The sequence below is a fragment of the Balearica regulorum genome, chromosome 2, assembly GCF_011004875.1.
Source record: "Balearica regulorum gibbericeps isolate bBalReg1 chromosome 2, bBalReg1.pri, whole genome shotgun sequence".
Classification (NCBI taxonomy): domain Eukaryota; kingdom Metazoa; phylum Chordata; class Aves; order Gruiformes; family Gruidae; genus Balearica; species Balearica regulorum.
Genome location: NC_046185.1, coordinates 78,788,882 through 78,816,778, shown reverse-complemented (window position 1 = coordinate 78,816,778; position 27,897 = coordinate 78,788,882). Strand labels below are relative to the sequence as shown.

Genomic DNA, 27,897 nt, shown 5'->3' with positions numbered 1-27,897 from the left:
ATGTGTATCTAAGTAAGACTGTAATCTCATCTATGTGAAAGTCATTTAAAACACGGTATTATGCTTGTTTATATATGTGTGTAAGTAATATGTACACACTGACAGGAACTGTCATTAGATAACATATGCAGTCATAATGGGTAATCAGAGCGTGACATGAGAAAAAAAGACTTACTCAAATCTCTACCTCATTTAATTGTGATAAGATTTTTTTTTTTTTTAGTTCTTTATGGAAAGTAGAAGTTTTCAGGCACATGATTTAATGATTTATTTAGTTACTTTCTTTATACAAGAGACTGTTTAATCCATTTCCTTCATCACTGTAAATTATTTGGAAAAAAATTCAAATCAAGACTAACACCAGCATAATAAAGAAAAATGTATACAATACTGTCATATAAGAAGTACAATCCTATTTAGTTAGGATCAGTTCTATCCCAAAAATAACAAAACAAATCAAAATTATAGAATCTGGAAGACAGAGCCATAATCTTTTACTGGCTTGTATTACCAACAAAGAGGAAAAAACCCTGCCACACACCTTTTTTCTTTTCTTTTTTTTTGGGGGGAAGGGGGGGGAGAGGAACTCCAAGTGTGGTCAAGGGGAATATGACAGAACTCTAACTGAGCCCTCAGATATTTGAACTTGCAACACTATCATTGTCACTAATGACACTTAAAAATTGTTATTTATGTAAACTCATCTGTATTGAATGAGGCAAAAAATATTGTTATGAAGAGTACACCTGGCTACAAGAGAAAAAATACAGGGTGATGATGAAAAATAATGATGTATTAAATTGAAGAAAGGCTGTCTTCATTAATAAGTGGGAGAGGAGACAACTGTCATGGTAAATTCGAGAAGGTGATGCAAACTTAGGAGGAAATATATGAACAGAAGAGCTGAAAAAGGAATACAAAGGAACTGTGAAATAACCAAAACAAGCAGAAAATAGTTAAGGGACATTCATACTACAAATGTGCAGACTGATAAATTACAGAAACCATCTCAAATTGAGACATTACAAGGAAGAAATCTAGAAAGCACTAATGTGGAAAGAGACTGTGCAGATTACAAAATGCAAGTTATTTTGCAATGCTGCATGAAGACATGAGACAGGGAGATTGTAGTCACTAAGTCATCACTCCACCTGCCATCTTGAATACAATTCTTGCAAAGCAAAGGTATTTGCACACCAGGAAAATGTTATAGAAATCAGAACATTTAAGAAGAGATTCAGGTTTGCCAATTTAAGCAAAGGTAATTCCCTGAAAAGATACAGAATTTATATGCATATATAACAGCTAAAATGGTATGTACAAGAAGCAAGTAAAAAAAAATGCAATCCAGCATGATTAATATGCAGTTAAATTTTAAACTGCTCACACTAACTCTGCCACGACAATATTATTCAAGAACTGAAGATAATATACAAAATTGACACTACTGAAAAATGTGTTATTTTACAGGAAGTTTATTTTAAGCTATAAAAATCAATATGAAGCTTCCTAGTACTAACAGCAAGAAAACCTTTTTCCTAACTGGCACAACACTGCATGAAAATATGATTTATTTTTTTAAGCCTTGTGAATACATGTATGCAGAGGGACAGAGGGTGGGATTTTTTTCCCCTGATAAACTGAAAAGGTTTTTCTCCCACTGTCACACACACTGGGCTGTGTGCGCAATTCTCTTGGCTGTTCAGTTGCTCTGAATGAAACTTCTAGCATTTCAGTTTGTTATTTTAGGGGGTTTTAGTGGTGGGTTGTTTTGTTGGGTTTTGTTTTGGGGTCTTTTTTTGTGTTTGGTTTGTGGTTTTTTTGTTTTTTAACATATCCCTGTCCCAGATTCCCCAAACGAATAAAGCCCAGCCTGGGATTTTGCTTACACTACTTAATGTTTGCTGTTCTCACCCTGCAAGTTCAGATGAACTGGGGCACCTGTGCATCCTCCTTGCGTGAGGACGAGCAGTAACAACCACTGTGGCCAGACTAAGACAGTCTGATCAATGTTGCTTCCTAGCACTCAAGCACTTTCTTAGTTCTGCAGAAGAAACAAAGCTTTTAAAAGACAAACTCAGTCTTAACTGGTGTCTAAGTTCCTGTGATAGTGAACCCGGAGGCTTAGCTTTTCCACAATAATGAAGCTGGGAGATGTCGTGTCATAGAACCACAGAATGGTTGGGGTTGGAAGGGACCTCAAAGACCATCTAGTTCCAACCCCCCTGCCATGGGCAGGGACATCCTCCACTAGACCAGGTTGCCCAAAGCCCCATCCAACCTGGCCTTGAACACTGCCAGGGAGGGGGCAGCCACAACCTCTCTGGGCAACCCGTGTACTCCTCCTCAGTTTGGCTCTCCCAAGTAGTTACTGGTTCCCTTTCGAAAAACTGCTCTTTTAGAAACCTGCCAAAGTCACTCTTGCCTTTCCTGTTCTCAGCCCTTCTCATATCAACGTGCAAATCCATCTCACACATTACCTAAAGAAGTAGCAAAATCAGAAAAGCTAAATACTTCTGGGATTGTCCCTCTGCAACACTGAAGAGTTTTCTGAGAATTGACTATTATCTTGGTCCATTATTTTTCTCCTCCCTGTTTTTTCCAGAGAGCCTATTGCTGAATTAAGCCAACAGAAACATAAAAGCTATGGCCCAATAAACAAGTAACACACAGTGCTTTGTACACAAAAAAATTATTTTGTCACATAGTAAAATAAAACAACAAATAAAAAAATCACTAAATGAACACAAATAATCTCTTGAAAGCACATGTTTTCTAGTTCTCAATAAATCTACAATTTATAATTTATCTATTATTTATGTAACTTATATTTTAATTATACATTTTTTTAAAAACCTGAACTTAAGCATATTTGAAATAATACAGTAACACAATTCTATGACATAATTATATGTGTGCATTTAAGATATCTATAAAAATTATTCATATAGATTTTTACAATTTTTTTCATATGAATATATAAAATTTAAACATACATCTTCTATAACTCATATTGAGTGAGCCTTAGAAATCAAATGTATTTCTACCTCTTTATCTCTTACTTTTGTAAAACTCTATAAACCCTTTAGAGGGTTTAACCACACTGACAAATCAGTTGTAAATGCTACCAAAAAACTTAAGATGCCTTCTGTGCTACAAAACCTCTTCCTGACATTTATCAGCATTAAGACGTGCTAAAGCCACAAAATTGGTTTAAATTCAGTTCTAAGATCAAAGGGGTTTTAATTTTATTAACCAGAAATAGAAGACCACTATAGTAGAAGTATTTGTGACTAATTAATGTAGGAGATATATTTCACAGCCAGCATATCACAAACTGCAAGCACACAGGCGGAAATTCTGTTACCTGCTTCCTAGAGTAAGAGAGAAGTGATCACCTGACAATCCAAACACTGAGATTCATTTATTTAGCACCACAGTTGTGCCTAAAACTTCATAAAAGCTACAGAAACAGGGAAGACCCTCAAACAAGTAAACTGAAGTCTTCTTATGCAGCTTGTAGGAAACATTTTCACCATCTATTTTATTTTTATTTATTTTGTGTAACAGCTCGCTAGCTGAATTATTACAGCACTAGAAACCTGCAAACAGAAACAGATTTGAGACAAATTGTGAAAAATGACCAAAGGTCAGGATCTATGATGATACACCCCTTCGCTACCTAATTCACAAAAATAAAAACATAGAGTAGCACCACGTATAGGTACAAGTATTTCCACGGCAGGCAGCAAGCAAAGTCAAAGAGCTCAAACCAAGAGAGTCATGCGGTGCCATGCCAAAACATTCCCTCCTAGAAGTCAGGTAAACGGTCACATTTCTGAGTGGAAAACAATTCCAATGAAAGGTAAAGGCTTACATGGCTACCCTAAATTGTATTTACTAACAAGAAATTCCAGATAGCTTCTTTAATGGCTCTTGTTAGCTCCATCATACAAGTAATTGTTAACTAATGTGTACTATGACATTATTAAAATGTTTATTTCCTAATGTCAAATCAATTATTAAGCACGTAAGAAACCATATGAATGGCTTACATTATTAATTTCCATTTGTCATTTGGTCTCTTGACTTCAGCAACATCCGAACAATACCATGATATTTGAAATTAGTATTGTTTAGTTTCAGTACTCTCAGAAACATTAAAATACTTATCAATAAAGTGTTATTTCCCATTAGAGAGAAAAATCTTGCCACATTCACTTTTGCATATTTATCTGAGACTCACATTTTTATTGTACTTCAATGGAGTTACCTTAACGCTTCCCTTAGCAAAATTCATTCACATGACTTGCACAGCAAATATCGCACTGCACACAAACTATGCAATAATCTTGATGAAATCTACAAATCAGCTCAGCCTTTGTACTTAATTGTACACTCCCAGATGGAAAAATCACTACAGGAAATGGACTAAAGAAAAACAAACTAGCAGGGAAACAAGGGTTTCATCAGGTTCTTCTGATAAAGGCGCAGGACAAATTCAGTCTCTTCTACTTTATATTATGCTAAACCTCTCTCAGGCACAGGTGAAAGTAAATTGTCATTTAAACTAGTTCAGTAGTCCCCAGATGTAAGTAGTGCATAGGAATAATGAAGTAAAAGGATGCTCCTGGGTCACTGAAGTCCACGTCCCTGCCATCGAAGGCATTGCATGACTCTTAGCTAAGGTCAGCATTCCACTGCAAAATCAATTCATTATTTTAATCCTTATTATCCTGAGGATATTAGCCACTCCACAAACCCAGTGCCCTAATGGCTAAGGGATTTATTCTAATTTCCAGTTTAAATTTCATTAATGGCTGGCTGATTTTTTGTTGGGGTTTTTTTTGGTGTATGTATGTGTCAATAATCCTTTATCTTCCGTAGCTTTTCTTCAAATCTGACGTTTGCAACCACAGATTATCTGTAGATGGCAGTCACACCACTCTCAGCGTTCTTCTCTTCTGCTGAACTACACCCAAGCCAAGCTCTTCCCATCTCCTCTTACAAAACTCTCCTTTCTCCTGGCAATCTCACTTGGCACTCCCTGCGTTCCAGTTTCAAATGCAGGTGACCAAATATGTACATAGTGATCCAGGTGAGGTTTCATCCTTAGCTGGATACGTTGCCATCATAACTGAGTCTTTTCTGGAAGCATATCATAATCACTTAGTGACCAACTAATGCTTCTCCTCTTCATTCTGCTTATCCCTGCTCATTTTCTACTGAATTCAGCCAATAGCTGAAATTTCTGCTGTTAGTTCCCAAATGCAGGCACTTCACATTTCTTATTATTAAATTTCATCTAGTTGCTATTACTGCAGTCCTCAAGGTCATGCTTTTCTTCCCCATAACATTATGATCTTTGCCATATTAGGAATCTTTTAACTGGGTCACCAACAAATTTCATTATAGTGGTGACATTCTGTCACCCCACCACAAGTAAAAAGCACTACTAAAGGCAAACATTCCCCAGGGAGCTCCCTGAGAAACTCAGCCAGCAATCTTCCTCCCGCCTGATGCTCTCTGAAGTCACACCAGCTGCCATCTCCCCTCGCCTATATGTACAGTTACTTTAATAATGCTCATCTCCTCTAGCAGCACTTCTGGTCTTCAATTTGGCACTAAACCAGATTTTTTTCTTTTAATTTTTTTTTACAAAACTGCTTTCCCTGTTTGAAAAAAAAAGAGATCAGTTGTCCTTCCACGAACAGCTATCACAACGCATTGCCATGACATACCAAAGGTTAACAATGGCACATTAGTGCTAACGGGATGTTCCAAGGCTACACACACTATTTTACTATATTAAACTACTACATTACTGATTTTAATGACTAACTGCCAGGTCTCTAATAGCTCAGCTTTTTCCTGTCTTCTATACAGATATAGCCATACCAGACTTGACAAACACATTTAAATGTCTTGCTATTAAGCCTATGACTTCGTATGTCTATAAAAAAAATGAACATTAAGATATAAAATCATCTGCTCTTCTCCCTCCTTGAATATAACTGAAAATATGGCTTATACTTGCAGATTGTGAGTTTGTCCTTTTCTATCACACCTACTCCTAAAGCACAGGATCATCTGCCGGGCAGTATCTTCCCCTCTCGTACAAGACTCCTGGTTTCCCTTATGTCCTTTTTCAGGTGACCATTCACCTACAAGGTACTGAACCATGCTCCTACAAGATTTGGTTCCTTTCTCAGGATACTCATTCCTGATAGTCCGATTAATCTCAAACTTGAAAAAGCATCAAGTCTCCTCTGCACTCCAGATTCGGAGCCGGCGGTACAGCTGACAGCAACTCATCCTCACTTTCCTGCACTGCAGGGACTTCACTGACACCTGCCCTGCTCTCCTTCTCAAACGTCTAACTCTTTTCTTCTTTTTTTTTTTTTCATTGCTTAACTACACAATATGTTATTAATAATTTACAGCAGCGCTGACTTTAAATAAGGCAGGTCCCAAGCAAGGTGCGGAAATGGGACCTGATGTAATTCTGTACAAAGAAAATTCTTCCCTTTATGCAGACCCTTCGGTTCACCCCGCTGCCTAATACAGAAAATTTTGCCTGCACTTTGTAAACAAGAGCTGCTCCGAGGCCAGAATTGAACCATTCCGTACCAACACATTAAAACAAACACCAAAAAAAAAGGTGCTTTAGAATCAGCTCAAAAAGTAGCATTTAAGCTAAAATAGCCAAACATGTATTCTAAACACATCACTCTCTGGACATTTTTTTTCAGAAGTGTCAAATCCTGCTTGAAGTAATTTTTGTGTTGTAACTGAATATAGACAAGGAGGAACACATCTGGTGCCTGGGCTGTGCAAACGTATTTATAATTAAGTAGAATTGAATACCAAAATCCAACGATGATAGAATTCATTAGACTAGTATAATGCTGTATAATTACTCTCTTTTTTTATATCATCCACTGAATGCTTTAAGAGTTCTTTTTTAGCCATTGATATCAATGTGCTATGACATATTTACACACACCCGGTATAAAAGGCTGAGGAAGTATTAGACATGTCAGAGGATGACATGGAAAGGCAACTGTTGTACAATACCTACACTGTCAGTGAAACAAGAGGAAACTAATTTAAATTCATTCCCTGGCATGTAACTCTACAGACAGGTACTAGATTTACATTTTGTAAGGAAAGGGTCTCCCTTTTATAGTAGGGAAAAGTCCTAACACGACAAAATCAATACATCACCTTTTTCCACCAGCATTACTTCCTCAGCTTGCCTGCCTTGCATTACTTGCCCTCCACCAAACACACCATCCCCTGAATTCCACATGGACCTTTCTAAGCATCATCCTTGGGTCTTTCCTCACTGAAGCCATCTCCACGCATTACTGCTCACACCTCAGATTTGGAAAGAACTGCCAGCAGGCAATCGTGCTCTCTGAGACTCTGCATGACTTCCTTTGCTCTACTTCTTTCCTACCAACCCAGGTGTCCCGCAACTCCTACCAGACAGCCCAGCTTCTCTCCTGGAGTAGTAACACACAGTGTAGTGCGTGTAGGTCCTATCAAAGCAGCCAAGTTTCCCACGCCACCGGGGAAAACCAGGGGCTCCACTGCCAAGTTTGGCACCGATGGAAACTTGGGCTGACACCAAGAAGATAGCATTGCCACACTTCTTTAAAAAAGTTTGTCAGGTACTGAAGACATTTGCCATCACTGTCTTAATTTTTTTTCATGGAAAGCCAACCACTGCCTCACTAAGGCGCCCTCCATCTCCCTCTCCTATTAACGTACGTGCTTCTCTTCATCGTCCATATGGAGGAGTAAGGGAGCTTAGACTATCTTAAAGATGTGAGTTAGTCGGTACGGTTGATAGTGCAAATATCTCTTGTAGATGGGTTTGTGACAATGCCCAGCCTAGTAACAATTACAGCTTTGGATTGGGCTCAGCAGGTAATTACAGAGCCAGCATGGGGCTTGCAGGCCGGCCCAAGGGACGGAGTAACCATCTACAGCTCTGCTGCCTTCCCCCTGCAAGCAGCGGCCGGATGCCTAGCTGGTAATAGCTTTCTCTCCACAGCTGTAGCTGCAGCCAAACAAGAGACAAGGAAGTGCAGACAGATAAAAGCAGTCTGCAGGGACAGCAAAAAGAGAGCTGAAACCAATTATGATTTGCACTTATTTCACATCAGCCCACAGGTTTCTAACAAAAAAACAATGGCCCTGACCAGCCGCTTCATTTCCAACCCTCTCCTGTTCATGAAAGCTATTTGAGCTATGTGCCTGCGAGCTCAGGAGGAACTGCTCCACATTAAACATATACTGAGTTCACAACCAAAATAGTCTCTCTGAAGTGGTATTTTTATTGTAAACAAAAACTGCAAAAGTTCACACCTAAGGTTCCTTCAGACAACAGGGAAAAACTGCATTGAGCAGTTCCACGCAGCCAAGAGGAACATTAAAATCATTAAGGCAAAATGTAAAGGATGCAGGGTTATCTTTTCCAGGGAGAAGGCTTGTACACAAATGAGAGAATAACATGTTCTTTCTATAAACTGTGGTATGCATAAAATTTATCTTTCAGTAGTTACTAGTACAATTAAGAAATGCCATATTTTTGACAAGCTTAGGATTCAGAAGATATGAAAGATATGATTAAAAGAGTAATTTTAAACTCTACTGGACCAGAACCAAAGTTAAGCTGTAATTTGAAGAAAATTAAAATAAAGCATTGTTTAGTAAGTAAGTGTGCATGAACCAGCTTTTTTTTATTATTTTAATAACTTTCTAATTAGCTACGTTGACAAAGACATATTTGAAACAGAACTAATTTAAATTTTACATCATATTTCTTTTCTTTCATAAAAAGGATAACGGAACAACAAAAACACCGTAATAAGTCAAGCAAAATGTTTTTAAAAATTCACAAAATGTAGAACTTCAACAAAGAAACTGTCAGTGATCACTGAAGAAGGATTCTTCAGATTTGCTTTCACATATAATTCTAGGAGAGAACACCGATTATTGACCTACGTATTCTTGATGCAGAACAATCAAAACACCAGCATCACAGGAATACATGGTAGTATTTTACTGCTCACTGCTTTTTTTTTTTACCAACGTTCAAAACATCAAACCAGTGATTAGTCTATTGTGCGAGGTGTCAAATTCACAGAAAGATTCTCACATGCGCGTAATTTATTCTTAACAGACACTAGGCGAAAGTATACCTACAAAACTGATCAACAAAACAGGGCTGCTGTTCAAAAGGAAAAAAAAAAGGGGGGGGGGGGCGTTTGGGGAAGCGAAGGGTCCCACTGCAAGGAGCCACGCGACCTCGGACTGCCAGCAGCGGCCACGGCCACCCTGCCACAGCCCCTCTCCCGCCCGATGCCCAAGACGCCTGCACAGTGGAGTTAAGCCACGTATCCGCAGCCGGGTCCAGGCTTTCTGGAAAAGCCCTGCCTGCTCTGGGCTGGAGCCCGCGCAGCCTAGGCAAGGCAGCTGCCCGGAGCCAGCTGCTGCTGGCAGAGCAATTAATGCAGCTCCCTCCCAAATATCCTCTTCTCCAAGCAACGCTCGCATGCAAAGCAAGGAGCAGACTGAAACATCCGAGGACTTGTGTCCTGGCAACCTGCGGAATACAATGCCTTTCCCCAGAGCTCTGCAGCCCTTCCTGCCACGTCTCTCGGATGCTATGGGAATGCCTACATTTTTCCAAAGAGGAAAGCAAGGCAGGACAAACCGACTTCACAGGCTAAATACAACCCCGGGACTGAGACGTCAGCATCCCTCTTAAATCTCTTCTACGCCATATGCTTTTGAAAGTCATTGTCATATCTTTCAAATAACAAAAATAAACTCGGTAGAATTTACAATGAACAAATACTACGGCTAATTAAATATTTGCATCAAAGCTTGAAAGCCTGAAATATTCTAGCATCCAACGACTGGCAATGAAAATAAAAATAAATCAAAAAGTAAGACCATGTGAACTATCTAGACTTGATATCACAAGGATATAGGGACTCCCATGGTGAAATCTGTATCTAGAGAAAAATACTGCATGGTCTGATTTGCTTTTTATTATATGCAAGTGTGGCCTGGTTTTGGTAGTTTCAAATACTATAAAAAAACCCAAACCCAAACATAAAACAATAAAAAAAGCAGGAAGGCAGTTTCATAGCAAATTAATCCCTGCACCTTCCAAGAAAATGAGAATATAAACGTCACCCACAAAGGTAAGGGCTCCAAAACTAATATTACCAACATACACTAGTAATTTAAATCATTTGAAGTAAAGATTTTAAAGGAACTACTTGCATACTTAAAGTTCAGTATTTGCATAAGTCTTTGCAAGATCTGACTAAGTCAGAGAATTTGTTTCAAGTTTATCTTAAAGACCTAGAAGGCATCCCAAATACAGCACTACCATTTAAAAGTTATACCTAACTCATGGAATCAGCATGAAATTTTCAGAAGACATATTTAGATATTTTAAAGCTTTTTTCCATCCTTTGAAGGGTTTTACAATTACTGTATGAGGAGTATTCCCATGTAGAGAGGCTTGGGAAAAGGATGCAGTAGAACAGGGAAGAATCGACCAGGCACAGCGTTGGATATTGCACATCATTTATTGATATTTCAAAAGTGCTGCTACTAAAATGCAATTACATTTTTGCTTTGTCTTCACTATAAAATTTTAAAAATGTGAAGGGTAGTTCACTGTTTCTCTACTCATTTATTTCCCTAGAAATGCAAGGAAACTCCCAGTCCTTTTTTTCTCACACATTGCTAGAGAACATCTTGAAGACCACAGAAAGCCTACGCTGCGAGCTTGAACATTTTAAGCTGAGGAAGATAGCACCAGCAGTCTTGAACAAAACTAGCATTTCTGCCATGTTAATTGGTCACTAGAATCAAATATTCACTATACAAAGAAGTTGGTGACTGGAATCAAAAGTTCATTATGCAAAGGAGCTTAAAAATCCAAAAGCAAAATCCTTCAAGTATTTCCATATCCTAAGCATGCACATCTCTCTGGTATTTATAAAATAGATGTGGGGAGTCTCAATATGCAAACACTTCGTCACAGAAACATTTTATGAGATGTCCCACAAAAATTGATGTGAATACTTTTGCATAGAATGGTTCTTGGAAGTGTACCCAATGAAGTAAAATTAATAATAATGACAGTCTTACCTGGTCCCAGGGACAGATGATTCCTCCAAAACACATAAAGAGATATCCCATGGCAACCAGACATACCCAGACCACCAGAGAAAATACACGAAGCAGCTTCTTAAATAAAGGTTCTGCGCAGACAAGGATAAATATAGCGAAAAAAATTGCTAGGGCCGTTGGAACAGTTATTAAAAATGCCAAATGATCTTCGATTTCCTGGAAACAGAGGAAAATGAAAAGGAAGTTAAAAACTAATGCACTTAAAGGTCAGACAGCAATAACATACTCTAAACTGATTGCACATGGAGACCTCAGAAAGACATGCATGAATATCAAAAGCAAGATGAATCAAAATGGAATTCTTTCACTGTAAGAATCTGGTTTTGCAGTATTAACTTCATAAATAATTATTAACCACACTACTGCATGGTACTTCTTTTACTAAATTAAGGAACTGAAGCAGATTGAGAAAACTGCAGGACACGCTACAGTAATGCATCAGGCCCATAGGACTGAGCGAATTAAAAGGCAAACCTGGTCTGCAGAAACAGCATAGCCTTTCTGCTCCAGAACTCAAAATATTTCTCTGATTAGTGTGGTTTGCAGGTGAAATTCAACCATCCTCATTGAAGACCACAGCTGCCAGAATACCTCTCAAATCAGCTATGGGTCCATGCCTCCATAAAAGCCTTTTTGACAGTGGTATCTGCCAGGTACTATACATTTTGCTTCTGTTTAAAGTATTTATCTAGAAGGACGGGCTCTAGATTAGATACATACATTTTCTCCTAGCAACTGCTTATTTCAAAATGTGCAAACAACACCCAGAGGAAGGACTTGAATCAAATTTGAAGTGAGATTCAGAATAAGCAATATTTAAATTTATTTACAGAACTTAATAGAAGTTACTACACTAATATCTTTAAATCATCTAGTGATGGATGCATTAAAAGAATAAATATTTGATTTTATATTCCTGTATGTGTTCAAAAGTATCTCTGGTTGAAGTACAACAACACTATATCAAAGTCTGGTCATAGGATCCTTACTCATTCCGGCAGCTGTTACGGATTTTTACAGCCTTATTTGTAGCAACAAGGATCGCAAAAGCAGGTCCCAAACGCTACTGTTGCGACAGCATAAACCACTAACCACATGCTTCGTGCAGAAAAGCCTCGTATCCATTTATTCATGCTGGTGAAAATCTTGGGAAAATTTTACAAATCAACCTATTGGATGATTTGTAAGACATCTAAGCACAAAAAAATAACATTTCTTTTTCCCTGGTTTTGTAGCCGCTTCCTTAGTGCCCTGACAAATCGTGTTTATTGATGGGTTTTCAACTGAAATACCATTTTACTTAAAAGCTTTTTGATGTGACTTTTTTCCTTTCTTATGTGTATAAGACTTGCTACATTTAGAGGAAAACTAAAAATTTACAGGTAAATTCGTAAATTTAGAAAAATTTACAAATGCTGTCAGCATTTTTTAGTTGTGTTTTGGTTTTGTTGCGTTTTTTTCCCCAGATACAGTAAGTTTTACTACCCAACATCTATAAAGAGACACTTGCCGCAAGGTTCTTTCCCCCTCCACTCCTCAAACGTGTTGTGTTTTGCTCGCGGTCCCGACTGCACGCGCGCTGCACGTTGCAACACCCACCGGCTGCACCAGGCACCTCCGCCCGCTCCCCCGCTGCGAACCCAGCACCACCACGCACGCCGGCAGCTACCGCAGCCCCGGGAGCCGCTCGTACGCACGGACCCCGCTACCGAACCTCAACCAAAAACCCCTGCGCGCCAGCGGATCGCCCCTCTGCAGAGCGCGTTAGCTGAGGCTCTGCTTCGCGCTGATGCTGCCCAGTTCAAACTAAGGGGAAACGCCGTGACGAAAGTCCACGTCTTCTTGTGCGGACCGCAGGTTGTCTTTCACGTACCCTATCCCGCCCGACAAAAAGCAGCTCATCTTTCAACTCTTCTTCTTCTTTCTTCCCTTTTAAATTTATGAAGTCGCACATTTAAGCAGTTACTATTGCAGCACCGATGATCAGGTTATAAGCCAAAGAAAAGTCGAGAAACTGTAAGTGATGGTGCTGACTTTGAAATGCAAACACTATCTTCCAAATATTAAATACACACATTAAGGCTTTCAAGCACTCGGGTAGTCGTACTGAAAACAAATTTATGGGCTTAAAGTTAGGCATAGAGGTAAGTGTCCGCATGAGTGCAGAGCTGTATGAAGTAAGATACGTGCAATCTTGCATAGTAAGAGACAAAATAAAAAACCTAACTAGTAATAGTAAGAGCTACTGAGTTATGTCTCTGAATTTTGTGATTTTTCATCATTTCCATTGCTGACATTTGTTTAATTGAATTGATTTAGTGATGTCACAACCAATGGCATCCCACATAACACCAAAAGCATTTAACTTTGACCTTTGCCTTCTGCACTTCCAGGTGAGACTGCAAAACTCTCTTGTTAAAAGGTTAGAGGAATTACTCCCTTCACCGGTGCCAGGACAACATTACGTTCCCTCCCCCTCCTGCCATGCAGTTGAGGTCGCAGCACCAAAGGAACCCACAAGTTCCTGGAGGAAGCCGAGACTCAGGAAAACCACAGATTTAAATGACGGCAAATTGGACTTGCAGTGATAACAATCACGCTACAAATACACTAGCGATAATATCCACAAGCACTTCAACAGCACGCTTCTCCATTTCAGTAAAGAAAAAAAAAATAAAAATGTAGTGCTTTCTAAGACAATCTTGCTTCATAACAAACCAACACTATTTAGATTTCAGTTTAGAGCACATGTATGGTCACATAGCTACATATTTCTATATGTATTCTATCATTAGATCAATCCATCAGAATGTTTGTTCCAAATTAACAGCTGATCAGTTTCCTTTTTTTAGGCGTACAATGATCTCAACACTTAGCTGAGCCATTTTGATCACTAAATCTAATTTTTTTTTTTTTCTCCTTTCTCCCATTGTCTGGTTGACTACATTACATAATTTTGCATTTTGTTTTGGTATAAACATATGCAGGAAAAAAAAAATAGATCACAATGTATCAGCTCTTTATCACAGGTAACTGAATGCAACCTCACTGACGGCAGTGGGACATCACCTGAGCCGATGACAAAACAACCTGTTCCCGATCTCACAAGCTGCTCGCATCGCAGCATACACTGTGTGAATTCTGCAGGAAAATTGAAATTTAAAGACAGAATAGTATATACGTAAGGCAGTTAAAAAAATATATAAGAAATAGTTGTTCATTACAATTTGAATTCTTTCCAGAAATCCTTAATATGTACAAGGGGATTTCTCACAATCCTGCCTGTAAAATACACGGTAATGTCACGTCAACAAAAGCAGGCTGTGTGAGGCAGGGGTTTATTCTGGAAGCTACTTTTAACAATATTTTGCTATTACTTCATAAGAACTAAACGTTTATGAAATTTTAACTTCCAGAGCAGGACATTTAAAACTTGTAGCTTTCTGATCAATATTTGCAATCATCAGTGTGTTTAGCAGGTTAAAAGATGATGTTGCATGCAAAGAAATATCCTGAAGGCTAACTGCTCTGTTTCCCTAATCATTTCCCAAAGAGGTGTGTGTGGGGCGGGGGAACCAAACCACAAACCACCAAACACTTTCCTTCATTTTTTGTTGGTAGTCTCGGAAATTAAAATACACCAGAGGTAATGGAATTAAAATATCAGCATGCCACTTTCGAACATAATGGCTAAGCCTGCAATACATGGATCTTGCCTGACAGCTCTGTCTTCCTGAGTGTTTTCTACCTTACGGTCTTTTAATTACTGAAGAAATTAAAAAGTCTACTGTTAGAAATTTGTCCAACGCCCATAAATTCTTCAGGAGTGTGAGATAATCTCATCACCACTAAAATCTGAGGAATCACTTTCACTCATCTTTCCAAAGCCCACAACCTTCTCTCATTCTACATCCTGTTCTTTCCTCTTCCAGATAATGCCATGCCCTCAGTTTAATTTTAAACACCAAAGCTGCTACAGAGTATTTCACTGTTTTATATAAAACCATACAGCTTGGTGAAGTACTCTATAAAAATGAACAAACAAGCATTTAAAATATCAGTTTTAGCACAAAATATTTTCCATGGTGCCTCATTCTTTTGGGGTCCTCTATATAGAGTCCTCTATATACAGAGGACTCCTGCTGGGATCTGAAATACCACACATTTAGAATTAACTCGAACCATTTACTACGTTAAATTTCTACTAAAATCACTTTTCCCTGAGATCAAAGAAACACTTTCTAAATGTAAATATAAAAACAAGTGAGTAATGTCCTTCAGAAATCAAAGCTATATATGATCTCACACACCTGTTTTCAAAAACGTAGAGTTTTTTAAAAAATACAGGGCTTAAGGATTACTAGCTCACTGACCTCTCCACCAACCAGGCTAACTGACTGAAGTAATTTGTTTAGTTACCTCTGTAGCAGAAATTGCTCTTTTTTCCTGCAAAGCTTTTTCCAAGACCTGAGAGAATTAGAAATAAAGCAATTTTCAGAAGACGTGTCATCTCCGTTCCCTTTGTAAAAGTGGACAGCGTTTCAATTCTCTAACACCTCAAGAAATAGTTCTCTACAAAGCTAAAAAGCTGCAAAAGTCTTCTGGCTACTTGTGACTTGTTTCCCATGGTTTTATATTTTAGTGAATTTGCTTACTGCTGACCACACTGTGTGCCATCTGCTAGACAGCTGGAAAAATCTCCATTTTATTAGGAGGTGCCGTGCCCCGCTCCTGGCCAAGTAGCTGAACAGCTTCATCTAGGACTTCAGCATTTAGGACAACAACTGAAAAGTTTTGGCCTGCCATCTCAGATTTCTTTTCCATCAATTCCATCATTGTTAGTCCATCTTCACTTCAGAAATGGCACAGCGTCTTTAAGGCCAGATGCTGTTTCCAAGCCCACAGGGTATTTTATGGATCCACAACTTAGAAAAACTGCTCTGCCTTTCATGCCCACCATTTATCTTTTGTAACACAAAGCTTTGCTTGTTTTTCTTGTTTAGCTGCCTGGTTAGAAGCTTTTTCATGTGCCTTTTTTTTTTTTTTTTAAACTTTTATTGAGCTTTGTGCAACATGTTCAAGGACACTAGCAGAAAATTAATTGAACTGTACCTTTTAATCAAACTGTCCTGAAATTTGTGTCAATGAAGCTTTTGATTTTCACTGAGACCCTATGTAATTGCATGGCTGAGATTTTTTTCCCTCTGATTCAGCATTCCCTTTTTGGCTTGGAAGATCAATGATAATAGCATCAGGCTCAAAACCAGTTGTTTCATGATCTCTGTTGTCTTGAGAAATTAATTTCTCTCTATTAATGAGTCTGATGTGCAGTCTACACTTGCTGTTAGCACACAGTGATATTTGACTCCTCGCTAATCCGCAATCAGTCCAGCAATTTGCACATCACATGGATCAGTTAAGTCTGACCAGCACTACAACTGCCAAGCTGCTGCGTGATGTCATATATAACCAGCAAGAAGCAGTTCTACATTCGTGGACAGATTCTAGATCATTTTATATTTTTTAGTATATTATGACACTGTTAAAGCAGTAAGACTTCATTAAAAATCCTTCAGATGACATTCTGGTCACCTGGAGCCTTTCCTCAAACTTGGAATTCATGACCAATGTGTGGTGTAAAATCCCCCCCATATAAGAAGTGTGGCATTTTGCAACAGTGCAATAATTCTGCTGAAATCAACAGGAACTGTTCTTTGACTTTACAGGGTCTGTCCCAGTTAGCACATAGGACTAATAGTGGTAATACAGTGACCAACCACGTAGGTATTGTGAACACCCTTCTGACCACCGATGTGCTTGACTACAGTGCCAAGAACGTTTTGCCAGAGGATTCTTTTTAGTGAGTCCAACTACACAGACGTTGTTCATCATCTCACTTACTCAGTAGAAAACAATTGAATCCAGATTTTTCCACGTTTGCCTGATAGCTATGAGTGAACCTCGCCTGCCTCAGTGTTGTAGCAATGATTATCAGGAACAAAGTCTGACATACCAGAGATCATAGACTCCTCTGCTTGATGCAAAAACAGCAGACCTCACAGAGGGTTTGAAAAGGCTCCTTAGAGGTGCTGAGGAAGAGTCAAAGGCCATGGCCGCTGTGCAAATAACAGTAATGTAAGGAAGGCTAAAAGAAAAGTTCTAGAGGAAAAATACTGGTTGCTAGAGAAGCAGCAGAGAACTATGGTAGCATTCCCAGAAATGGTCCCAAAACAAGACAGATTGACAAGCAAAAGTTCAATAAGTAGCTAAGAAAATGTGTGAAAAAGGGAATTTAAAGAAAAAGGGAAATTCTGGGAATAGGGAGGGAGCCTCTACAGAAGCTGAACTTCAACTAAACAAAAAAGAATGAGTTTGCTGGCCCTTCAAAGGTCATAGGAAAACATTCAAACTGAAGATGTTACAGAAACATACTAAGTGGTTTAAGAGAAGCAGTAATGTCATGGAGACCTGTAATTCTCAACTACAGGAAAGGACAGAAGATGATTAAACTCAAGCAAGAAGGAAATGGCAAAGAAAAGCCAGAACAATCAGACACTCTTCTTAAAAGTTTTGCAGACAAATAAAACATCCATGTGAAAGTATACACTCTTCTATATAAATACTAAAAGCCTAAGAAGCTAGGTGGAAGAACAAAAATGCCTGTTGTTAAAACAACATTATTTACACAATAGTCTTACCAAAAACTTAGTGGAAAAAACACCATCAGGAGAACACTGAAAAAGCAGAAAAGACCGACAGCCAAACACTTCAGCAGGGATTGAAAAAAGGCTTGTATTAATGATGTAGGAGAATCAACAAAATAGCATAAAGTCCTTATGAACAACAAAAAAAACCCCCTTGACTAAACAGCAAAGGCTTATCAAAATCAGTCATAGAATCGTAGAATGGTTTGGGTTGGAAGGGACCTTAAAGATCGTCTAGTTCCAACCCCCCTGCCATGGGCAGGGACACCCTCCACTAGACCAGGTTGCCCAAAGCCCCATCCAACCTGGTCTTGAACACTTCCAGGGAGGGCGCATCCACAACCTCTCTGGGCAACCTGTTCCAGTGTCTCACCACACTCACGGTGAAGAATTTCTTCCTAGTATCTAATCTAGATCTACCCTCCTTCAGCTTAAACCCATTACCCCTTGTCCTGTCACTCCATGCCCTTGTAAACAGCCCCTCTCCAGCTTTATTGTAGGCTCCCTTCAGGTACTGGAAGGCTGCTAGAAGGTCTCCCCAGAGCCTTCTCTTCTCCAGGCTGAACAACCCCAACTCTCTCAGCCTGTCCTCATAGGAGAGGTGCTCCAGCCCTCTGATCACCTTTGTGGCCCTCCTCTGGACTCGCTCCAACAGGTCTGTGTCTTTCTTGTCCTTTCTAGGACCCTAGAGCTGGATGCAGTACTCCAGGTGGGGTCTCATGAGAGCAAAGGGGCAGAATCCCTTAACCTGATGGTCGTGATTGTTTTGATGCAGCCCAGGACACAGTTGGCTTTCTGGGCTGTAAGAGCACATTGCTGGGTCATGTTGAGCTTCTCAATCAATATGCCCAAGTCCTTCTCCTCGGGGCTGCTTTCAATCCATTCCTCACCCAGCCTATAGTTGTGCTTGGGATTGCCCCAACCCATGTGCAGGACCTTGCACTTGGCCTTGTTGAACTTCATGAGGTTCACATGGGCCCAGCTCTCCAGCCTGTCAAGGTCCCTCTGGATGGCATCCCTTCCCTCCAGCGTGTCAACCACACCACACAGCTTGATGTCGTTGGCAAACTTGCTGAGGGTGCACTCGATCTCACTGTCCATGTTGCTGACAAAGATGTTACGCAGTGCTGGTCCCAATACCAACAACGCCACTCATCACTGTTCTCCACTTGGACATCGAGCTGTTCACCACAACTGTATGAGTGCAACCATCTAGTCAACTCCTTCTCTACCAAGTGGTCCATCTATCAAATCCATGTCTCTCCAATTTAGAGACAAGGATGTCATGCAGGACAGTGTCAAATGCTTTGCACAGGTCCAGGTGATGACGTCAGCCACTCTTCCCTTATCCACCAATGCTGTAACCCTGTCATAGAAGGCCACCAGATTTGTCAAGCATGATTTGCCCTTAGTGAAGCCGTATTGGCTGTCACCAATCACCTCCTTATTTTCCATGTGCCTGCGCACAGTTTCTAGGAAGATCTGCTCCATGATCTTGCCAGGCACAGTGGTGAGACTGAGTAGCCTGTAGTTCCCCAGGCCTTCCTTTTTTCCCCTTTTTAAAAATGGGGGTTATGTTTCCCCTTTTCCAATCAGTGGGAACTTCACCTGCCATGGCTTCTCAAACAGGATGGATAGTGGCTTAGCAACTTCATCTGCCAGCTCCTTCAGGACATGTGGATGAATCTCATCAGGTCCCATGGACTTCTGCACCTTCACGTTCCTTAGATGGTCTTGAACCTGATCTTCTCCTACAGTGGCTGGTTCTTCGTTCTCTCAGTCCCTGTCTTTGCCTTCTGCAACTTGGCAGTTGTTGAATATCTCAGCCTTCTCCATATCTGTGTTGGGTTTGCACAGCAAGATTTTGGTAGTGAGGGAGGCTACAGGGGTGGCTTCTGTGAGAAGCTGCTAGAAGCTTCCCCTGTGTCTGACAGAGCCAATGCCAGCCGGCTCCAAGATGGACCCACCGCTGGCCAAGGCCAAGCCCATCAGCGCCTCTGTGATAACATATTTAAGAAGGAAAAAAAAAAAAACACTTAGAGAGCACTTTTGCAGCCAGAGAGAGGAGTGAGAAGATGTAAGAAACTCTGCAGACACCAAGGTCAGTGCAGAAGGAGGGGGAGGAGGTGCTCCAGGCGCCAGAGCAGAGATCCCCCTGCAGCCCGTGGTGAAGACCATGGTGAAGCAGGCTGTCCCCCTGCAGCCCATGGAGGAAGGATGAGGGGGTGTAGTGATTCCACCTGCAGCCCGTGGAGGACCCCACGCTGTAGCAGGTGGAGGCACCTGAAGGAGGCTGTAACCCTGTGGGAAGCCCGCGCTGGAGCAAGCTCCTGGCAGGACCTGTGGACCCGTGGAGAGAGGAGCCCACGCCAGAGCAGGTTTGCTGGCAGGACTTGTGACCCCGTGGGGGACCCACGCTGGAGCAGTTCGTGAAGGACTATAGCCCGTGGGAGAAACTCACGTTGGAGCAGTTCATGAAGGACTGTCTCCCGTGAGAGGGACTACATGCTGGAGCAGGGGAATGATGAGAGGAGTCCTCCCCCTGAGGATGAAGAAGCGGCAGAAACAACGTGTGATGAACTGACTGTAACCCCCATTCCCCGTCCCCCTGTGCCGCTGAGGCGGAGCGGAGGTTGAAGCCGGGAGTGAAGTTGAGCCCGGGAAGATGGGAGGGGTGGGGGGAGGTGTTTTAAGAGTTGATTTTATTTCTCATTCCTCTACTCTGTTTTGCTTAGTAATAAATTAGATGAATTTCCTCTCTAAGTTCAGTCTGTTTTGCTCGTTACAATAATTAGTGAGTGATCTCTCCCTGTCCTTATCTCGACCCACAAGCTTTTCGTTGTACCTTTTCTCCCCTGTCTAGTGATTGGGGGGAGTGACAGAGCGGCTCTGGTGGGCACCTGGCCCCCAGCTAGGTAACCAGGTCTCCCATTTCCTTCTGGAGAGGGCACATTTTCCCTAGTCTTCCATTTATTGCTGACGTACCTATAGTTTTCCTGTTGCCCGTGGTGTTCCTGGACAGATTCAATTCCATCAGGACTTTAGCTTTCCTAACCTGACCCCTGGCTGCCTCAATTTCTCTGTATTCCTCTTGGGCTACCTGCCCTTGCTTCCATCTTCTGTAGGCTTCCTTTTTATGTTTGAGTTTGCCCAGGAGCTCCTTGTTCATCCATGCAGGCCTCCTGGTGTTTTTTTCCTGACCTCCTCTTTGTTGGGATGCATTACTCCTGAGCTTGGAGGAGGTGACCCTTGAATACTAACCAGCCCCTCTTTCCTCCAGGGCTTTGTCCCATTGCACTCTACTGAGCAGCTCCTAAAGAGGCCCAAGTCTGCTCTCCTGAAGTCCAGGGCGGTGAGCTTGCTGTGCACCCTCCTCGCTACCCTAAGGATCTTGAACTCCACCATTTCATGGACACTGCAGCCAAGGCTGCTCTTCAGGTTCACATTCCCCACCAGCCCCTCCTTGTTGGTGAGAACAAGGTCCAGCATGACACCTCTCCTCATTGGCTCCTCTATCACTTGGAGGAGGAAGTTATCATCAATGCATGTCAGGAACCTCCTGGACTGCTTATGCCTTGCTGTGCTGTCCCTCCAACAGATATCAGGGTGGGTGAAGTCCCCCATGAGGACCAGGGCTTGTGACCATGAGGCTGCTCCAATCTGTCTATAGAGGGCCTCATCCAATTGGTCATCCTGCGCAGGTGGTCTGTAGCAGACCTCCTCTATAGTGTCCCCTGTCCCTGCCCTCCCTTTAATCCTGACCCACAAGCTCTCAGTTGGCTCCTCATCCATCCCCAGGTGGAGCTCCATGCACTCCAGCTGGTCACTGACCTAGAGAGCAACATCCCCTCCTCATCTGCCCTGCCTGTCCTTCCTAAAGAGCCTGTACCCTTCCACTGCAACACTCCAGTCATAGGAGCCATCCCACCATGTCTCCGTGATGCCAGTAAGATCCTAGCCCTGCAGGCATGTGCATGTCTTCAACTCCTCTTGTTTATTCCCCATGCTATGTGGATTTAGACAGAGGCATTGAAGTTGGGCCCCCCTGAAGCTAACTGACTGGCTGGAATTCCTTTGTGCTGCACTTCAGGCACTCTCCTGCTGACCTGTGATCATTCTCCCAGCTCTGGGCATCTGTAGCTGGCAGTGGCATCAAACTGGTAGGAGTGGGATGGATTGAGGTTCCCCTTCCTTGGCAACTTTAATTTAAAGCCCTCTTCACCAGCTTGGTGAAGATGATCTAGAGGACTGGTCATCCAACCAGGACAGAAACTATTTGAGATTCTATGAAATGCAGAGATAAGAAAGGCTGTCAAAGAAGAAAACACAACAGGTCAAGGGATACTTCAGTGACTCCCAGCTAGACTGGTTAAGAATCTCAACAGCAGATGAAAGCTGAGACCACTGTCTATGTCTCATGCACAGCTGAAAAACAGACAAACAAAAACACACCCACCCAAAGAAAGAGGAAACAATCTGATCTCAAGAAAAGCAAAGAACCTGGTTCATAAAATATTACTATTGAGGAGCTGCTTTATAACAATGACAAAGGTTATTAAGCAAATAAATGAAAAACAAAACCCAAACACTACAACTGAAAGGGGGAGCTAGAAGCTTACAGATTAAAGTCTTTGTAGGTGGCCTGAAGACACTATAAAACTCAGAGGCTCAGGCCAAAAGCTAATTAGTTCCCAAAACCGAGTTGAGAAAGACCAAAACAGAATGCCTGAACAGCCAAGTACAGAAGCTTTTAAAAACTATCTTTCAAAAAAAACCTGAAAGGGGATAATAAAAAGGATCATAAAATTTATCAGGATAAATATAAAGACTCAATAATGCAGGCCAAGAAAAGAGCCTGAGAAATCATTTTTAAGAGTATGAAAATAAGTAAATTCTTTTTGAAACTTAATCAAGAGTTGGCAGCATGCTAAAGGACTCCTAAGCAAACAGATGATGCAGGTATTAAGAAGAACAGATAAAGAAAAGCAGACTGCTGCAGAAGGGAATTTGGGGTTTTTTTGTATATGTGTTCACTGTGGGATAAGCCAGAATATTCTATACAGGGGGAACACATCTGTCTCAAGTTGAAGTATAAGGCATTACTGACAAAAGCAAGCACATGAAAAGTAAAAAGAATCACCACAAGCAGAGAGGGTTCACCAGAAAGGGCCAATGGGACTCAAAGGAGAAAGAGCTAAAACTGTAGTAACACATAACTTCCACCTAAAAGTGCCCCAGTATCCAAAGGAATGTGATGTGACACATCAGTTTCCCTTGAGATCCTTCTCAAAGACTAAGGGAAGTACCAGTAAGTCTGGTATCTATCCTGGGAAAATTGTCAAAAACAAAGGTCACAAAGTGCCCATAGAAGTCCTCAGGAAACCTAAAGTATATGCTGTTCAGCATATCCATAAACAATTGGGGAAAAATGGAAAAGGGGTGAATAGCAATCTGACAAAGATGAGGGCTAATTATAAAGTTACAAAAGGATCTCATAACAGTCACTACTGAGCAAGAAAAGGGCAGATGAATTTCAGTGGAGATGCATGCCAAGTGACGCAGCTCAGATAAAATAATCCTAATTCTATACACATGACAACAGGCTCTTGGCTGACTATTAACACTTAGAAATGGAGATATTTGCTGTTTATCATAGGTAGACCCATGAAAATATCACTTTGGTGCTCACTAGCAGTCAAAAAACAACCCAAAATGCAGAACATAGAAAAAAGAATAAACAAGAGAGAAGATCATGATGCCACCTCAACACATGATGAACACCATAAACAGTTCTGGTCTTATCACCACCACCACGTCCAAACAAATGCAAAAGAATTAGAAAAGATAAGTTTCCAAGGATGCTCAAAGCTACCATACAGTGGCTACATACTGATGGAATAATATTTGTTTTTAAGGTTTCTCTTCTCTGCATGGAGTGAGCACAACTGTCCTTTGATACAGCTCTTTTGATTTTTAAAGGCAGTGTCCATCTCAGACCAACAGAGAGCAACCTCCCTTTGAGCTGCCTGCATGCAAATGTGTAGCCAGGGAACCCCACAAGCCTGTGACAATTCCTACTGTATCATATACCTTGGGACAGAGGAGAGACACCTATCCATGCCAAAAGCATAATTAGCAGGATCAGGGGGTGTGTGCTTGAATATTTTATATACGAATATACCCTGTGCAAACCCCATGCACCCAACCTGAACGGTGATCAGCTTTTCCTGTTTCTTTATACATCCTTATTTGTCATATCTGCAGTTTTCTCTCTCTCGATTTATTTTCCATCGATATGTATCCTCTTACTTTGTTAACCACATCATATAAAATCTGTCAGTGAATACAACCAAGTATTTAATAAGCTGGGGTTCAGAGGGCCCACAGGGGTTCAGGGAACATGACGAGACTGTCATGCCTTTCGGTCATCCAGCACCATCTCAATCTTCTCTCTTCTCCTTATCAAAAGTAGTTCTACTTTAAGACATTAATGAAAAACAAGATGGTCCAACCCAGTTACTAGTGGCTACTACACTCAGCTGGTGCACTTATAAAATTGTCCTACCTGATGACACTAGCTGGCAGCCACAGAAGATAAATCATGTCCCAGAGAGCAACGACAATTAATTACATTCTGCTCCCTGACGTGTCCCGTTCACGAGAGGGCTGAGACAACACACAGTAAAGCAAGCAAAAGGTTGTACTTTGATTAAACTATTTCAGGCTCCAGAGCTAAGTGGCATCTACTCATATCATTTAGATTATTTTTAATGTAAAGGTAGTGATTGACATATCCTTCTTGCATGCTTTATTCTACATGTATTGTTTCTGAATTCCTCTCCAAAAATCTGTCTTAAGCTAAACTAAGTTATTTTCAGATGTTCTCAAAATAACAAAATATTAACAAATATTATTAACAAAATAATCTTAAAGAAATTCTCTAATAAATACAACTACTATTTATGCAACAACACAAAATGTGGATACCCAAAAATAAATTGAGTAATACACTTATGAAAAATGTATGGTTTGCAGTTAAATATATTCAAAATATGTCACTGTTGAAAGAGGTCCATCAGTTAAACATTATGGATAATACATTACTTCACAGGACTCAAAGACATGTTTTTCAGATTAACTGCACTGTAACACATATTAGAATAGAAATTACAGCCTTTCTTGTACCCATACAGACCTACAGAAGTCAGAAATACTGAAGTACTTGTTCAATTGTTTGAGCTATTTAATACTGACAGTTACATATTTTGGCTGTCACTTTTAAATCAAAGCTAAAAGGTGGCTTTCCTCCACCACTTTACTCCCAACATGATAACTCAAGAATCTGGCTGTAATCAAGAAAAAATGTCAAGGTGGAACTTGCTTGAAAGTAAGGATCACAAAATTTGAAACAGGGAACGCATGAGGAAACAGTGTTCATTTTAAAGGTCTGTTGAATAAAGAAAAAGGTAAGCTTAGGCTTCTTTCTCTACCAGATCTTTTAAAAATACATTTTGCAAGAATATTCCACAGATTTAACATATCCATATAATAAGGTAACACGAAAAATACTTTTTAATATTGAAAAGTCACTACTGTCACTGTGTAATTACTTTTCAAGTTTTTCCTAAGGTTTTGCAATTACTTACTAAACACAGTTATTATTATCACAGAAAAGGTTCTGAAAAGTTTACTCCCCTGTGTTGGTTTTGCGTGGCAAGGTTTTGGTAGCGGGGGGGCTACAGGGGTGGCTTCTGTGAGAAGCTGCTAGAAGCTTCCCCTGTGTCTGATAGAGCCAATGCCAGCCGGCTCCAAGACGGACCCGCCGCTGGCCAAGGCCAAGCCAATCAGCGCCTCTGTGATAACATATTTAAGAAAGACAAAAATAGTTAGAGAGCGTTTTTGCAGCCAGAGAGAGGAGTGAGAAGATGTAAGAACATCTGCAGACACCAAGGTCAGTGCAGAAGGAGGGGGAGGAGGTGCTCCAGGCGCCGGAGCAGAGATCCCCCTGCAGCCCGTGGTGAAGACCATGGTGAAGCAGGCTGTCCCCCTGCAGCCCATGGAGGGAGGATGAGGGGGTGTAGCGATTCCACCTGCAGCCCGTGGAGGACCCCACGCCGGAGCAGGTGGAGGCACCTGAAGGAGGCTGTGACCCCGTGGGAAGCCCGCGCTGGAGCAAGCTCCTGGCAGGACCTGTGGATCCGTGGAGAGAGGAGCCCACGCCAGAGCAGGTTTGCTGACAGGACTTGTGACCCCGTGGGGGACCCACGCTGGAGCAGTTTGCTCCTGAAGGTCTGCACCCCGTGGAGGAGACTCACGTTGGAGAAGGCCGTGAAGGACTGTCTCCCGTGAGAGGGACCCCACGCTGGAGCGGGGGAACAATGAGTCCTCCCCCTGAGGATGAAGAAGCGGCAGAAACACCGCGTGAGGAACTGACCGTAACCCCCGTTCCCCGTCCCCCTGTGCTGCTGAGGGGGGGCGGAGGTTGAAGCCGGGAGTGAAGTTGAGCCCGGGAAGATGGGAGGGGTGGGGGGAGGTGTTTTAAGATTTTGGTTTTATTTCTCATTCCTCTGCTCTGTTTTGCTTAGTAATAAATAAGATGAATTCCCTCTCTAAGTTCAGTCTGGTTTGCTCGTGATGATAATTAGAGAATGATCTCTCCCTGTCCTTATCTCGACCCGTAAGTTTTACCTTTTCTCCCCTGTCTAATGAAAGAGGGGAGTGATAGAGCGGCTCTGGTGGGCACCTGGCCCTCAGCCAGGGTCAACCCACCACAGTCTTTTTTGGCGCCCAACGTGGGGCACGAGAAAATCGAGATAAGGATAGTAATGGGAAGAGGTAACGGGCAAAACATTGACTGAACGTAACTTGAGAGTGATATAGTGGTGAAGGGACTAGAGGTAGATTTTGTGTGTAGATTGTCCACTCCTGTTTGGTGTTGTGATAGTGTTGTTTTGATGTTGGTGTGGGGAATTCTTTCTTCTTTTCTTTTGTTGATGTGATTAGTGTTTGTGGAGTTTTGTGTTGAATGTATATTTTAATGATAATTCTTAAATATGTGATTCACAGAGGCGAGGGGTGGAATGTGTTGGTTTTGCGTGGCAAGGTTTTGGTAGCGGGGGGGCTACAGGGGTGGCTTCTGTGAGAAGCTGCTAGAAGCTTCCCCTGTGTCTGATAGAGCCAATGCCAGCCGGCTCCAAGACGGACCCGCCGCTGGCCAAGGCCAAGCCAATCAGCGCCTCTGTGATAACATATTTAAGAAAGACAAAAACAGTTAGAGAGCGCTTTTGCAGCCAGAGAGAGGAGTGAGAAGATGTAAGAACATCTGCAGACACCAAGGTCAGTGCAGAAGGAGGGGGAGGAGGTGCTCCAGGCGCCGGAGCAAGATCCCCCTGCAGCCCGTGGTGAAGACCATGGTGAAGCAGGCTGTCCCCCTGCAGCCCATGGAGGGAGGATGAGGGGGTGTAGCGATTCCACCTGCAGCCCGTGGAGGACCCCACGCCGGAGCAGGTGGAGGCACCTGAAGGAGGCTGTGACCCCGTGGGAAGCCCGCGCTGGAGCAAGCTCCTGGCAGGACCTGTGGATCCGTGGAGAGAGGAGCCCACGCCAGAGCAGGTTTGCTGACAGGACTTGTGACCCCGTGGGGGACCCACGCTGGAGCAGTTTGCTCCTGAAGGTCTGCACCCCGTGGAGGAGACTCACGTTGGAGAAGGCCGTGAAGGACTGTCTCCCGTGAGAGGGACCCCACGCTGGAGCGGGGGAACAATGAGTCCTCCCCCTGAGGATGAAGAAGCGGCAGAAACACCGCGTGAGGAACTGACCGTAACCCCCGTTCCCCGTCCCCCTGTGCTGCTGAGGGGGGGCGGAGGTTGAAGCCGGGAGTGAAGTTGAGCCCGGGAAGATGGGAGGGGTGGGGGGAGGTGTTTTAAGATTTTGGTTTTATTTCTCATTCCTCTGCTCTGTTTTGCTT

At 41.9% G+C, this 27,897-nt stretch overlaps 1 protein-coding gene across 2 annotated transcripts in view; it reads right to left on the bottom strand.

Annotated features, from left to right (window-relative positions):
* The window catches only part of ADCY2 (adenylate cyclase 2), a 226,266-nt gene that overhangs the window by 188,427 nt on the left and 9,942 nt on the right, over window positions 1–27,897 (bottom strand). For both annotated transcript variants that reach the window (XM_075744769.1, XM_075744770.1), the window contains exon 2: window positions 11,185–11,382. In XM_075744769.1, coding sequence (XP_075600884.1) covers window positions 11,185–11,382 — 198 coding nt within the window. The remainder of the gene's footprint in view (window positions 1–11,184; window positions 11,383–27,897) is intronic.